At 39.3% G+C, this 13,330-nt stretch overlaps 1 protein-coding gene and 2 non-coding genes across 6 annotated transcripts in view; all 3 read left to right on the top strand.

Moving 5' to 3' along the window:
• Positions 1-13,330, top strand: part of TCF12 (transcription factor 12) — a 365,067-nt gene that overhangs the window by 270,175 nt on the left and 81,562 nt on the right. For all 4 annotated transcript variants that reach the window (XM_070421983.1, XM_070422000.1, XM_070422011.1 and 1 more), the window contains one exon: positions 6,919-6,971. In XM_070421983.1, coding sequence (XP_070278084.1) covers positions 6,919-6,971 — 53 coding nt within the window. The remainder of the gene's footprint in view (positions 1-6,918; positions 6,972-13,330) is intronic.
• On the top strand, positions 586-700 carry LOC138999629 (U5 spliceosomal RNA). The gene has a single exon (XR_011469415.1). It is a non-coding gene; the product is annotated as a U5 spliceosomal RNA (small nuclear RNA).
• On the top strand, positions 5,162-5,268 carry LOC139000037 (U6 spliceosomal RNA). Its single transcript, XR_011469511.1, has one exon. It is a non-coding gene; the product is annotated as a U6 spliceosomal RNA (small nuclear RNA).

The following is a 13,330-nucleotide window of genomic DNA, read 5'->3' as shown; positions in this document are numbered from 1 at the left end:
CTGAGCATCTAGGGAGGGGAAGGTGGTTGCGGTGCCCGAGGCCAACTTCCAGGAGGCCAGCCACACTGTCAGGATCATGCCAGCGATGCTGGTCCGTTGGTGCCTGGCCTGTTCTCTGGAGATTGGACCTGCAGGACTACTGAGGGAGTGAGTGGCTGCCACTGGGCTGGTGGGCCGCTGGGACTGGTCAGTCAGCTGAGCGGCGCTGCGCTGTGGGAGCGCACTGACCACCAGGGGGCAACTCCTGCATTGAGCGTCTGCCCCCTGGTGGTCAGTGCGCATCATTGCAACCGGTCAGTCTGGTTGTTCTGATCGTTTGGTCGTTTGGTCACTTAGGCTATTATCTGTATAGATAGCTAAGACTTAGGGAGGCCCACTCATGTCCTGTATGTATACCATTTAGTGGATCATTATTATTCTATTCTTCATTGTTATTTCTCAGTCTTAGTCACTCTTACTTGGCATTGCTGTTATTCATAAAATCTCAGAGTTAAAAGGAACTCAGAGATCATCTACACCAATCTCAGCATCTTCTTAAATTATTTAGATACTTTAGGCAGTCAACATTCTGCAAAACAGTAACAAATACTCTGGTTTCTCTTTAGATCGCATAAATCTTTTGCCTTTTACTAAAGATTTTCATAGAGAGGAACAATTCTGAGTTTTGAACCAATTTTTGAGGCCTTGAATCTGCAAGGTTAAAAAAAAATATCCAGTTTATAATCATTTTGCCAGATTTAATGTAAACCTAATACTAATGGCTAAAATTTATTGTGTCACTCTCTTTAGGCACTGCCGTGAACCTGTTTCATGTATTATCTTTATTACAATAATTCCAGGAGGTATATCCCACTTTTCCATCTTAGGTAACTGAAGCTCAAGAGGTGAAGTAACTTGCCTAAGCTCACATAGTTGCTATATGATGAATCTGAAATTTTAATCCAGCCAGCTTACTCTCTTAACTATAACACTTTGAACCCTTCCAAAAGTGAAGTGGGAATTCCAAAGTCATGATTTTAAATGTCACATTATGTATGTGATTGTATAGTGGCAACTAATGAAGAAATCAAAATATGTGAAAATGTTCTACTTAGTCCTGAACTAAATAGCAATATCTTCTAATAATTACCCTATAATGGAATGATGGGCTCCAAACTAATAGGAGCAGTACATTGGACTCTCTTGGTTTAGAGTGGCTTTTGCTCAAGGGATGCTGTATTAGTTGTGAAGAGTCGGGTCCTAGAAAAGTTTCACACAAAAAAACGGAAATTTTGCCTGTAAATTTTATAAGTATAGAGTGTGCCAGATGTTTATTTTTGGCACTTTGTTTTAAGGAAATATAGGCTGCCTGTTGGGTTAGTGACTTGGGTGCCAATGAATGCTTTTTCCCTTTTTATTGTATAAAATTTTTCCACGTGCTACTTATAAAGTTGCGCTTTGTAACCTCCTGGGTTATTTACTGTAAAGATTCCCACCCTGGATACAAGAAACCAAGATGGCGGCATAGGGAAACACCTGAAATTGCTGCCTCGCACAACCACTTCAAAAATACAACTAAAAGACAAAACGAACATCATCCAGAACCACTGGAAGACTGGCTGAGTGGAAATTCTACAACTAGAAGGAAAGAGAAAAGCACAGACACTCAGAGGAGGTGCAGAAGTAAAGTGCAGAGGTACGGAGGCACACGCGGAAAGGGCTGGCAACTGAGGACACGGTTGTCTTTTTCAATCAGGAGGAAGTCACGAGCTCCCGACTGCTCTGAACTCCAGTTCCGGGCGAGTCTCTGGGGACCCAGACTCATACGGGGAGAAACTGAACTGTCTGGCATCCGGCAGAACTCAAGGCGGCTTTCTCTCAGAGGTGCTTGCAGCGATTACTGCAGGACACTGAGAGGCGGGGCCTCTTAGGGAAGGACTGAGGATCAGCCATAGCTGTTTGCTCCGCCCTGTTGATTCCTGAGGCCCCGCCCCACCCAAGCTGTGCACAGAGGCTTTTGCATATGAATGGCCTGGCCCTTTGCAATCTAAAATTACCTAACCAACTGCAGCTGGGTCAGAGAGACCCAGAACATCCAAAAGAAGGCCCAAGGCCCCACAGCAGCTTGCATTGCTTCACAGCTGGGCCTCATCTGGGCACCTCCAAACCCGAAACAAAGAAGAGGAATCTGAAGATCTCTCCATAGCTCCTGCTGGGTAGCCTCAGGCAGAGGCTAAATTAGCACCTCCTTAAAGATCCAAGAGCCAGAGTACCTAGTGGTCAGAGTGGGACCATCCAGATTACAACTCCTCAGATCCATAAGGGACACACTCAGGGGGCAGACTCAGTGAGCACCAAAGCCCCACTGAAGCAAGTCTTGCCCCAGAAGGGTGTCTCCAACACAGAAGTTCTTCCACCATAGACACAGCTTCATTCTCACATCCAATTGGCCTGAAGGTCAATTCCTCCCAGTGATACCAACAACAATCAAGGCTTAACTACAACAAGACTGTGCACACAGCCCACAAAGGGGTGCACCAAGAGTGTCCACCTCAGGTAATTGGGGAGGCTGAGCCACTGGGCCCTATAGGACACCTAGCACAGAAAGCCACTCTATCAACACAGGGAAGCAGCCAAAATGCGGAGACAAAGAAACAGGTCACAAATGACAGAAATGGAGGAAAGCAAACGACTGGATATAGAGTTCAAAACCACAGTTATAAGGTTTTTCAAGAATTTTCTAGAAACCACCGATAAATTTAGTGAGACCCTCGATAAATCTAGTGAGACCCTGGAGGGTATGTAAAAGGACCAACTAGAAATTAAGCATGCACTGACTGAAATAAAGAATATTATACAGAGATCCAACAGAAGAATAGAGGATCGCAAGAATCAAGTCAAAGATTTGAAGTAAAAAGAAGCAAAAAACACCCAACTGGAAAAACAAAAAGAAAAAAGAATCCAAAAATATGAAGATAGTGTAAGGAGCCTCTGGGACAACTTCAAGCGTACCAACATCCGAATTATGGGGGTGCCAGAAGAAGAGAGAGAGCAAGATATTGAAAACCTTTTTGAAGAAATAATGACAGAAAACTTCCCCTACCTGGTCAAAGAAATAGACTTACAAGTCCAGGAAGCGCAGAGAACCCCAAACAAAAGGAATCCAAAAAGGACCACACCAAGACACACCATAATTAAAATGCCAAGAGCAAAAGACAAAGAGAGAATCTTAAAAGTAGCAAGAGAAAAACAGTTAGTTACCTACAAGGGAGTACCCATAAGACTGTCAGCTGATTTCTCAATAGAAACTATGCAGGCCAAGAGGGAGTAGCAAGAAATATTCAAAGTGATGAATAGCAAGAACCTACAACCAAGATTACTTTACCCAGCAAGGCTATCATTCAGAATTGAAGGTCAGATAAAGAGCTGTACAGATAAGAGGAGATCCCTGCGGTGAGCATGTGGGTCCGCGCGCTGTGGGAGGCACGGACCCGGCCCTGCTGCAGCGGAGGCTGCTGCCTGCCTCGGGCTGCCGCCCGCCCGCTGCCGCCTCCTGCTCCGCGTCTGCCGAGGGCTCCCGGGTCCGGGCGCTGGTCTACGGCCATCACGGGCACCCGGCCAAGGTCGTCGAGTAAGAGACCGCGCCGAAACGGGGCCGGGGGACTGGGATTCTTGTAGGGGTTTCCCACGGGCTGTGCAGAAGGGAGACTGGGAAGGGAGAGACAGGGTCCACGGAAGAAGGTAGAGAGAAATAGGGCCGAAGCTGGAGCCCAGGGTATGTTTGGTAGCTCAGAAAGTCCGCGTTTCGAAGAAGTTGAAGATCCGAGAGGCACAAGTATAACTGTGATAGTGGCTGACGTTATTGATGGAGTGCTGTATATGTCGGGCAATCCCTGTGTAAATCGTCACAACCACCTCTGGGGGAGGTACTTGAGGTAGCCCCATTTTTCAGATGAGAAAACTGAGGCACCAGAGAGGTGAAATCACTTGCTCAAAGTCACACATCCAATAAGCGGCAGAGTTGAAATTTGAATCCAGTCGGACTGACCGACCCGCCCAAGTTCTTTCCTTCTGTTATTTTTTGGAGGGGGTGTTCAGAATACTTTTACATCCATTTGGATCTTCACTTCTCAATACAGTAGGTCAGAGATCATTGTTTCCATTTTACAAAGGACAAGGGACTTGTCCAAAGTGCTATGCTAATACAGATTGTAACAGGGGCAGGAATCCATGGCTTCTGACACCTGGTCTTGTGTGATTTCCTGTCCACAGTGCTGTGTGCCTTTAGTTACAAATGTTCCTATTTTGGAGCCAATACAAGACCTGTTTGACCTTAGACAAGTCACTCAGCCCCTCTGAGCCCTCATTACTTTTATTTTATTTTATTTTTTTTTATTTTTATTTTTTTCGCTTAAAGTATTACAAAGGGTATTACATAAGTGTCCTTTTTTCCCCCCCGCCCTTGACAAGCCCCTGCCCTCCCTTACCCCCCAGTGTCTTATGTCCATTAGTTATGGTTATATGGGTGCATACAAGTCCTTCGGTTGATCTCCTCATTACTTTTATAATTATGTCCTCCTAAAATTCTATTAGATCTTAATAAATGATTTTTGCATGTGACTAATAAAAACAGTATATGAATTTTCAACCACTATAAATCTGCCCATAAGTAACTAGAGGTATACCTCGTTTTATGGTGCTTTGCTTTACTGCACTTTGTGTTTTGCGAATTAGGCAGGACTCTATACCCTCAATAAGATTATGACTCGCTTTATTGCTATACTGGTCTTGTTACAGGATCTGGAACCGAACCTAAAATATCTTCTGTTTAGCTATCCAAGAGGGCTAGTGGGGTCACTGTAGAGGAGCTACAGTGAAAGCACTGACCTGTAAATCAGAAAACCTGGGGTCAAATTCTTGCCCTCCCTGTCCCAGGTGTGTGTTCGGCAAGTAACTAAGGTTCTCTGAGCCTTGGTTTCATTATCTTTAAAAATGGAGACAATACAATCATAGCTCATAGTGCCAATCAGCTGAGGTCAATCTAATGCTTTCCACCAAAAAGTACCTACATACTCTCCTGCAGTCCCTTGTTTACAACTCTTTGATTCCCAGCAAATGGTTTGCTTGTTTTCCAGAGGACAGGCAAAACGGAATTATTTTCATGATTAAAATACAGACTAGAGTGCTCACTGCAGCAGCACATGTACTACAACTGGAATAATACAGAGAAGATTAGCATGGTCTCTGCAACAGGATGGCTCACAAATTCATGAAGCATCCCATATTTTTACTTAAAAAAAAAAAAAGATGAAAGTTGTTTTGACAGCTCGAGAGGATATACCTCAGATAAATTTCAAGGTCATTCCCTCAGCCTAGCTACGTCCACCATTAGAATATTGAGACCAAAAGAATTTTGAGAAGATGCATCAGTCAATAAACCCCAAATTCTATGTTGCTCATGAGTAAATAAGTCGCCAATAAGCCCCAAATTGTAAAAAAAAAAAAAAAAAAAAAAAAAAAAAAAGAGCTGTACAGATAAGAAAAAGCTTAAGGAGTTCATCAGCACCAAACCAGTATTATATGAAATGCTGAAAAGTATCCTTTAAGAAGAGGAAGAAGAAGAAAAAGGTAAAGTTAAAAATTATGAACAACAAATACATATCTATCAAGTGAATCTAAAAATCAAGTGAATAAATAATCTGATGAACAGAATAAACTGGTGAATATAATAGAATCAGGGTCATAGAAAGGGAGTGGACTCACAATTCTCGGGGGGGAAAGGGTGTGGGGGTGCGGGAAGAGACTGGACAAAAATTGTACACCTATGGTTGAGGACAGGGGTGGGGGTAAAGCAGAGGGTGGGGTGGGAACCGGGAGGAGGGGAGCTATGGGGGGGAAAAAAGGAACAACTGTAATAATCTGAACAATAAAGATTTAATTTTAAAAACAAAAAACAAAAAACAAAACAACGTCATACAAAATGAAAAAAAAAAAGATTCCCACCTTGACTTTAAATGGGTTTCATTCTTAAACAACTCCATGTCTTTCATATCATCTGTGACCCAGGAAAATACCATGCTTGTTTAATTCCCATTTTTACAGTTTTCAAAAATAAATTATACTTTACATTAGCTTTCTTCTGCTTTCTCTCTCTTTAATAGTTAACACTTCTAAAAAATCCTGAATTTGATCCATTTTTTGTGACATATTAGAAAGCTGTACTTATCACCCATTTTTTTTACAATAAACAACAAGTTTTAAATTTAAATTTTACAGATAGTAAAATTAAAATACCAAGTAAGGCTGAGTAGGCATATGAAAGTATTCATGTTTCCATTTATACTAATAAATCATTTATGTCTTAGAAAGAAATATACTTTCTTTGTGTAGTTATTTCTTGGAAATAGATATAAACATCCAAGGGTAAATTGTACCATAATTGGTGCTGAAGTTGCAGTTGTAACCACACATTGTTAAAGTAAACTGGTTTCTCAGTGTGATGTGAATTTATGTCTCTGTTAAGGAATTACGTTATGAAAATCACCTCCTGCACGGAATATCCCTCTGCAAATGAAACTGAGATAAATGATGTAAAGTGCCTAGTGTAGAGTCTAGACATAGTAATTGGTACTTAAGAAATGTTAATTCCCTTTCCTCACATATGCTTATTGGTTTGTTGTTTTCTTTCTTATTTCACTTTGCTTGCCGTCATCTTTCCAAATTTATGGAATATGTATTTCAGAATATATCACTTCATTAGGACCTATTCTGCACTGGAACCAGTTGTGAAGAATGAGCCCCCATCCCTATATTCACTTGCTTACTCCTAAATATTGGAAAACAAGAGAGGCAGTAGGAGGAAAAATTATTTCCTGTTCATTTGAAGTCTGATTTTTTCTAGTACAAATGCTGATGAAATATACTGTTTTTTATGTGCAGATCCTTTGCAAGCAAAGAAAGTCAGAAAGGTGCCTCCTGGTTTGCCTTCTTCTGTAAGTACCCATTTTTTTGACTTTGTGGTAAACAAACTGATTTCAGATATTCAGTATTTGCTGGGTATAAGGATATATTCGACTGGTGTCATTAAGCACACTTCACACAATCAGTTTGCTGCTTAACGGAACCATGCATTGAGATAAATCTGCATTTAATGTTAGGTTTTTGGATTTCTCTGCAATGATTTGTAGCTTACTCATAGGCTTTTACTCCATGTCCCTGTCATTTGAATTCCCCTCTTGGGAAGAGGACTAGGCCAGTAGCTGTCAAAGAAGATCTCCTGTACAGGTCTTTTGATGTTTAATTAGTCATTATGTTGCTGAACAGGAGGACAGACAGAGATTAATAGCTGAGAATCTTAGAAATTTACATTTGTAATAATCCCAGTGGAGCTAAAGACATTAAGATTCGGAGGACATGTTCGGCTCAGCTTGCTTCAGTAGGACTGAGGTTATTAATATGCATAAATCACCAAGTCAGATGTTCATTGTGAAGCCCTTGTGGATTTTAAAGCCTTCATTAAGCCTTTCCTAACTTCAGCCTAGCATCAGGAAAGCTTTCAAGCAACTAGTTTGCTCCAAAATGTATCCTTTGAGAATTAAGAGTGTTCATGAAGGAGGTTGGAAAGATTTGGTGAACAATTATTAATGGTCATGATAATCTAATGCTGTAGGGGTGTTTATGCTATTAAATATACTTTATTCTTTTAAAGAGTAAAAGTATTTGTAAATTAACCTACATCATAAATCCACCTACAATTTAAAAATCCCTGGTGTGAGGAGGGAAGATATTTTTTCCTTTCCCTTTGCTTAAAGCAAATGGGGAGTGGGGCCTCAATCCAAAAGCCTGGTAGGGTACATCTCTTTGTTGTGTAAATGGATGTTGGGCTTTTATTTGGCAGTACTTAACACATGGGCGCAGGTGCTGCTGGATGAGTCACCGCTCATCGAAGTATAGGCAGAATGGAATATCCGGCTTGGCAAGTCGTAATCTAGAAGGAGCAGCATGGATTTGAGCTTTTCATTTTTTATTGAGGCTGAAGTAGAGATATCATCTTTTGGTTGTTTGCTTTCCTTCTTTCCTGTGTTCTTCCCCCGCCTTCTCTTCCATGTGATACATGAAAACTCAAATTTGAAATCCTCTTTGAAAATCAGTTCCAGATGGATCTGAGTTTTATGCAGCCTAGGGCAGCTGTGCTCTGAACCTGCAGCCTACCTGTAAGGTTGGGTTGCAGCTGCAGGCATTCTTAAAAGCTTTTGCTTGCGTAAGCACTTGGGCCACTAGAGGCTGAATAGCTGCTTGATAAACAAAATGAACACAATGCCTCAAATCATTATTCCGGAAGACAGAAATTTTTTTTTCAGCAGCAGCTAAAAATAGTTGGGCAATTTACATTTTAACAGTTGTGTACTATGCAGGGATAGGTGGTTCAACCATAGAACACATGATTTCTGCTAGATTAACAGAAATCATATTTAAAACTGACAGAATTGCTAAAACATGTAACTGCAATTTTCTTGTAATTTATTGTTATAATTCTATAAGAATAGTAAAAGTTAAATTACGTATCAATATTTAGTAGAACTACACAGGTAAGGAAAAAAACCACATTAATACATGCAGAATTCATCTATTTCTTCTTAGTGTGAGATCAGTTTTAAGAAACAATTTATTTTTAGTGTCTCATAGTTCTTTCATTTTTAAGCCAAAAGGGCAAAATGGATAGAACAGCCTGGAAGGCGAATAGACACTGGAGGTCACTAGCATTCCCAATTATAACAGCATTCACCATATTGTCTCAGGTGTTCAGGAGGAGCCTCAGAGATGGAGAAATTCTGACAAAACCTTGATTCCTTTGAGAACCATTAGGAAATTTCAAAAGTCAAGCCTACTTATATATTGTATTACTAGTTACCTTATTAGGGATTTATTTGATAGTTTTACAGAACAGAATAGAATTCAGTATTTTTAGTTCTGTATTTAACATCAACTTCAAACCTGATCATACAACTTTGAAACCATGCTGAAAATAGTATTTACACATATTGAATGCTATCGTTAGGATATATAAATAATAAATGCATTTTAATTAATTGAAAGTATATTTTAGATTGGATTCTATGTTGAAATCTCAAGTTTTTCAAAGAAATATATTTTTAAAATCTTTGAAAACAGATACTTTGGTAAATAATACCAAAATATACACTTCTGAGAACACTTACAGTTAATACTATTTACCTTTTCAGTGTCTAAAACAATGGGATTTAAAGTCATGGCTTTCTATTTGAATGTTTTTCCTGAAATATATGTAATTTAACTGTGTGAATTATTTTTTAAATGGGTATAAAAATGAAAATGGGCTATGTATATTTTGTTTCATGATCATTTAGATATTATACTTCCCAAACTAAACTAGAAACTTGACAGTAACATCTCAGATTTTAAGGTTTGCTGCTTATCCACTCTATCTTTAATCTGTAAAATACATGTTACCTTTACTAAAGACACTGTGAAAGAGTTAGTGTTAGGGGATCTCTGAGCATTTCGCATTGTGGTGACAGAAATTGTCCAAGTCCCAGAGAATGTTAAAATCGCAAGTTCCATTCTCGGGCCGATGTGAGTCATTGTCTAATTGATATTGTGGCCAGGCAGCATTAAAGTGAAAGATAAGGCGCTTTGTCAGGTCCTCTGTGGAAAAGCCAAGTGTGTTAAGATGATGGAGGATCCTGAGAAAGTCCAGAAGGGAAAGTTACTGGTCTTAGCAAATGGAATGTGGTTTAAGTGAAAGGGAATATCGGTTGCGAAATGATCTAAAGGCCAGTTTCCCAGGAGAGGGTATCAATTCGATTGTTTGATCAGCCCTAACAGTAACACTCATAAAAAAATAAATAATAGTCAGGGTAACTTACTACATGCAAGGCATTGATAAACTACATAATCTGACCATAGAGCATTGGTTAGAGGCCTTTTCTTTTTGTAAGACATGGTATTATATTATTTAGGCATTATAAATACAGACCTCAGTTCCTCTATTCCTCTCTGCAGAACAACTGAATGGTAACTTCTGTCTGTGGATGAAGGTCCAATAAGGGTGTGTTGACATTATTAAAGCAGTATGTAAAATTAGGAGATTGATGTCTGTTCAAATCTACTGGCTCAGTTATTGATTGGTTGGTTGTATGACCAATCATAAAGTTATCCCTTAGGAAGCTTGGAGTGGGAAATCTGAAGTTCTTTCAGAAAATGCTAATTACTAAGGGTTTTAAAACTGATATGCTCAATACATAACCAGAAAATCGCCTGGGCTTTGTGGCTCCGTAGATTGGAGTGTCATCCTGTACACCAAAAGGTGGTGGATTTGATCCCTGATTGGGGTGCATACGGGAGGCAGCTAATCAATGTTTCTCTCTTACATAGATGTTTCTCTCTCTCTCTCTGCCCACCCCCCCCAACCCTCTTCTCTAAAAAAATCTATAAACATATCCTAGGGTGAGGATTTATTTTTTTTAAAGCATGTGGGGATCGTTTTCTTCCTACTGATGAAGAAATGATGTTCTTAAGCACATTTAATTTTTACTGGCTTCTCTAGACAGGTTGAAGTATTGAATAAGGTAGGCCTTTATAGCAAAAACAGTAGAATGATGGTTAGATAATGAGAATGCAAACATACATCTTTCAGGGAAGTTACTATCTAGTATGAGAAACAAGCAGTCAGTGAATTAATTGCATTGCAGTGAGGCAAGTAAAGGTGTATACCAAGTGTTCTGGAAACATGGCTTGTGAAAAGGGCATAGAGATGTGAAAAAATAAACATGTGCTCAGGCCACATCTAGAAGTATAGCATTACTGGATTCTGTACCAAGTACAACCTTTGTACTTTTCCTATAGCAGACCCATTCTCCCATTCCAAAAGAGGATTAGTGAATACATAAGACCAGTCAAGATATGAAAGGGGATAAACACTCATGGCAGTCTACCTGGATAAAGGCCTAAAGTATGCTTATGGCCAATAGATCATACAGGCATTTGTGATTAGTAAGGTTACTTGTGAGTCTCTCCAAAGGCATGGGCAGTACTTTGACTTTGTGGGGTGTTTTCCTTTAGGATTCCTGAATCTCCTCTCCCCTTCGCTAACCACCAACTCTAGTCTTTGTTCTTTGTATACTAGCTGTTTTTCATCTATATCAGATTTAAGATATAACAGTTAAGGAAATTTTGAAGCACTGAGTAGGGATTATAGGCAGTTGTGTTTTTTTCCTTAATAATTTGTGAAAAATTGAAACATTTGCAATATATTTGTTAGCATCCTTTACAGACTCAGCGTCACTCTGTTAGAAGTGCAGGACTTACCAGGTGAGGATTTGTAGCCACTATCCTTTGTCATCTCAATGTTTAGTCTTGGCCACATAAATCTATGATAACTAATATCCTCTTCTTACAAATAAAGAAATTCAGACTTAGAGATACTCAGGAACTTGCCGAAGATCACACATAGAGCCAGTTACAACCTAACAATGTCAAAGACCATTTTCTTTTTATTTGAATGCTAATATGTATTATGTATCTTGTTTTACTCATAAACTATCATGTTTAGTATATTGAATTTAAAACATAGTTTATTCTTTCAATTATGTTTTTGTTGGTCAAATTTATTTTTAATTGGTTTTGTTGTTTAAGGACCTATCACCAAAGGTTGATGTAGAAAAAGCACAGACTTCCAGATAAGCAGGTGATAGATTTTATCTGGTCTCAGCTGCTTTTTATTTTATAACCTTGAAGACATTGCTTTCACATTATCTGAATACCAAGTTTCTATTTGTAAAAGGAGAAATTAATGCCTATTTCAAATGGTAGTTTGAGGGCATTATGTGCTAGGTGTAGAATAGACACTCAGTAACTGTTCTTTATTTTTGCTAGTTCCTACCACTACAGTCTGAAATTTAAAGAAACTTTAGCATTTAATATTTACAAAATTTTGTTGAAAAGCAAGGAAAAATTTGAAAATATAAGGAAGGATAAATTGAAGCTGCTATTGTTGTTTAAAAGCATTCAATTTCAGAAAAGAAACCTGTGAAAGGAAGGAAAATGTATTGAGTCAAATTCTGCTGCCTAGAATTTATACTAATTATTTTTGTTTTCTAAACTATCAAAGTCTATGTCTTTTTTCTTTCTTTCTTTCTTTTTTAATCATTGGTTGAACATCCTGTGAGCCTCTGAGGCATTTCTCAGATGGAGAGAAGTATCTTTGCTTTTTATTCTTTATTTCTTAATTTGGTATTAGTATTTCCAAACATATATCTATTTTTAAAATATGCTACAGAAAATGCAGAATTCTGAAGTAAAAAAGAAGCGAGACACTTTTCAGATTTTTATCACCTGAAAGTTAACACTATCTAGGTGTTAGAATGCCTTTAGACAAATTTCTAAAGTTATATTCTGGTTCAGTAGCTTTTGAACATCAAATCCTAGCTGTGCATCAAAATGGCATGTTTCACTCATTTGAAAATAACTAGTTTGCAGTCCCATACATAGGCTGTTAACAGAATCTACTTGTTTCTTTATCAAATGTTATTCTGTCCTTTGTTCTGTTTTTAAGTGTGTATATATTTTCACACAAAAGCCATTACAGTTTATCAGCTCAAAGTGTATTTTACCATCCCAGCCATCAAGAAAAATATATTTTTCTAACTCTCCCCAACTTCCCCCTATTACTTTACTGTTTTTGAGATGAATCAAAGCAGCTTAGATTCCACCTTTTCTTGCTTTGCTACAGACAGGTACAGAGGTCTATATCCTTTGGATTGGTAATTGACTACAGTTTAAGAAATGATGCTTTCTGTTTTCCCAAAAAATTTATTTAGTTGGAAATGGCTTTTTTAAAAAATTATTGATTTTTAGAGAGAGAGAGAGAAGAAGGGAGGAGGTGGGGGAAGAGAGAGAGAAATCTATTTGTTGTTACACTTATTTATGCATTTACTAGAGGCCCAGTGCATGAAATTCGTGCAGGGGTGGGGGTTGTCCCTCTCTCGCAGGCCCTGGGGGATCGGGCCTAAGCTGGCAGTCAGACATCCCTCTTGCTGTCTGGGGCTCTCACAGTCCAGGACCCCTTGCTCCTTACTGCCCGCCTGCAGTGGAGGCGGGAGAGGCTCATGCCACCGCCGCTGCGCTCAACAGCCATGAGCCCGGCTTCTGGCTCAGCGGCGCTCCCCCTGTGGGAGTGCACTGATCACCAGGGGGCAGCTCTTGCATTGAGTGTCTGCTCCCTGGTGGTCAGTGCACATTATAGCGACAGGTCATTCCCAGTCATTCTGCTGTTAGGATCAATTTGTATATTTCCCTTTTATTATATACTAGT

The sequence above is a fragment of the Myotis yumanensis genome, unplaced genomic scaffold (genome assembly GCF_028538775.1).
Source record: "Myotis yumanensis isolate MYYU_CA2020_CCGP unplaced genomic scaffold, mMyoYum1.0.hap1 SCAF_1, whole genome shotgun sequence".
Taxonomy (NCBI): Eukaryota; Metazoa; Chordata; class Mammalia; order Chiroptera; family Vespertilionidae; genus Myotis; species Myotis yumanensis.
This window is presented reverse-complemented; position numbering and strand designations above follow the sequence as displayed.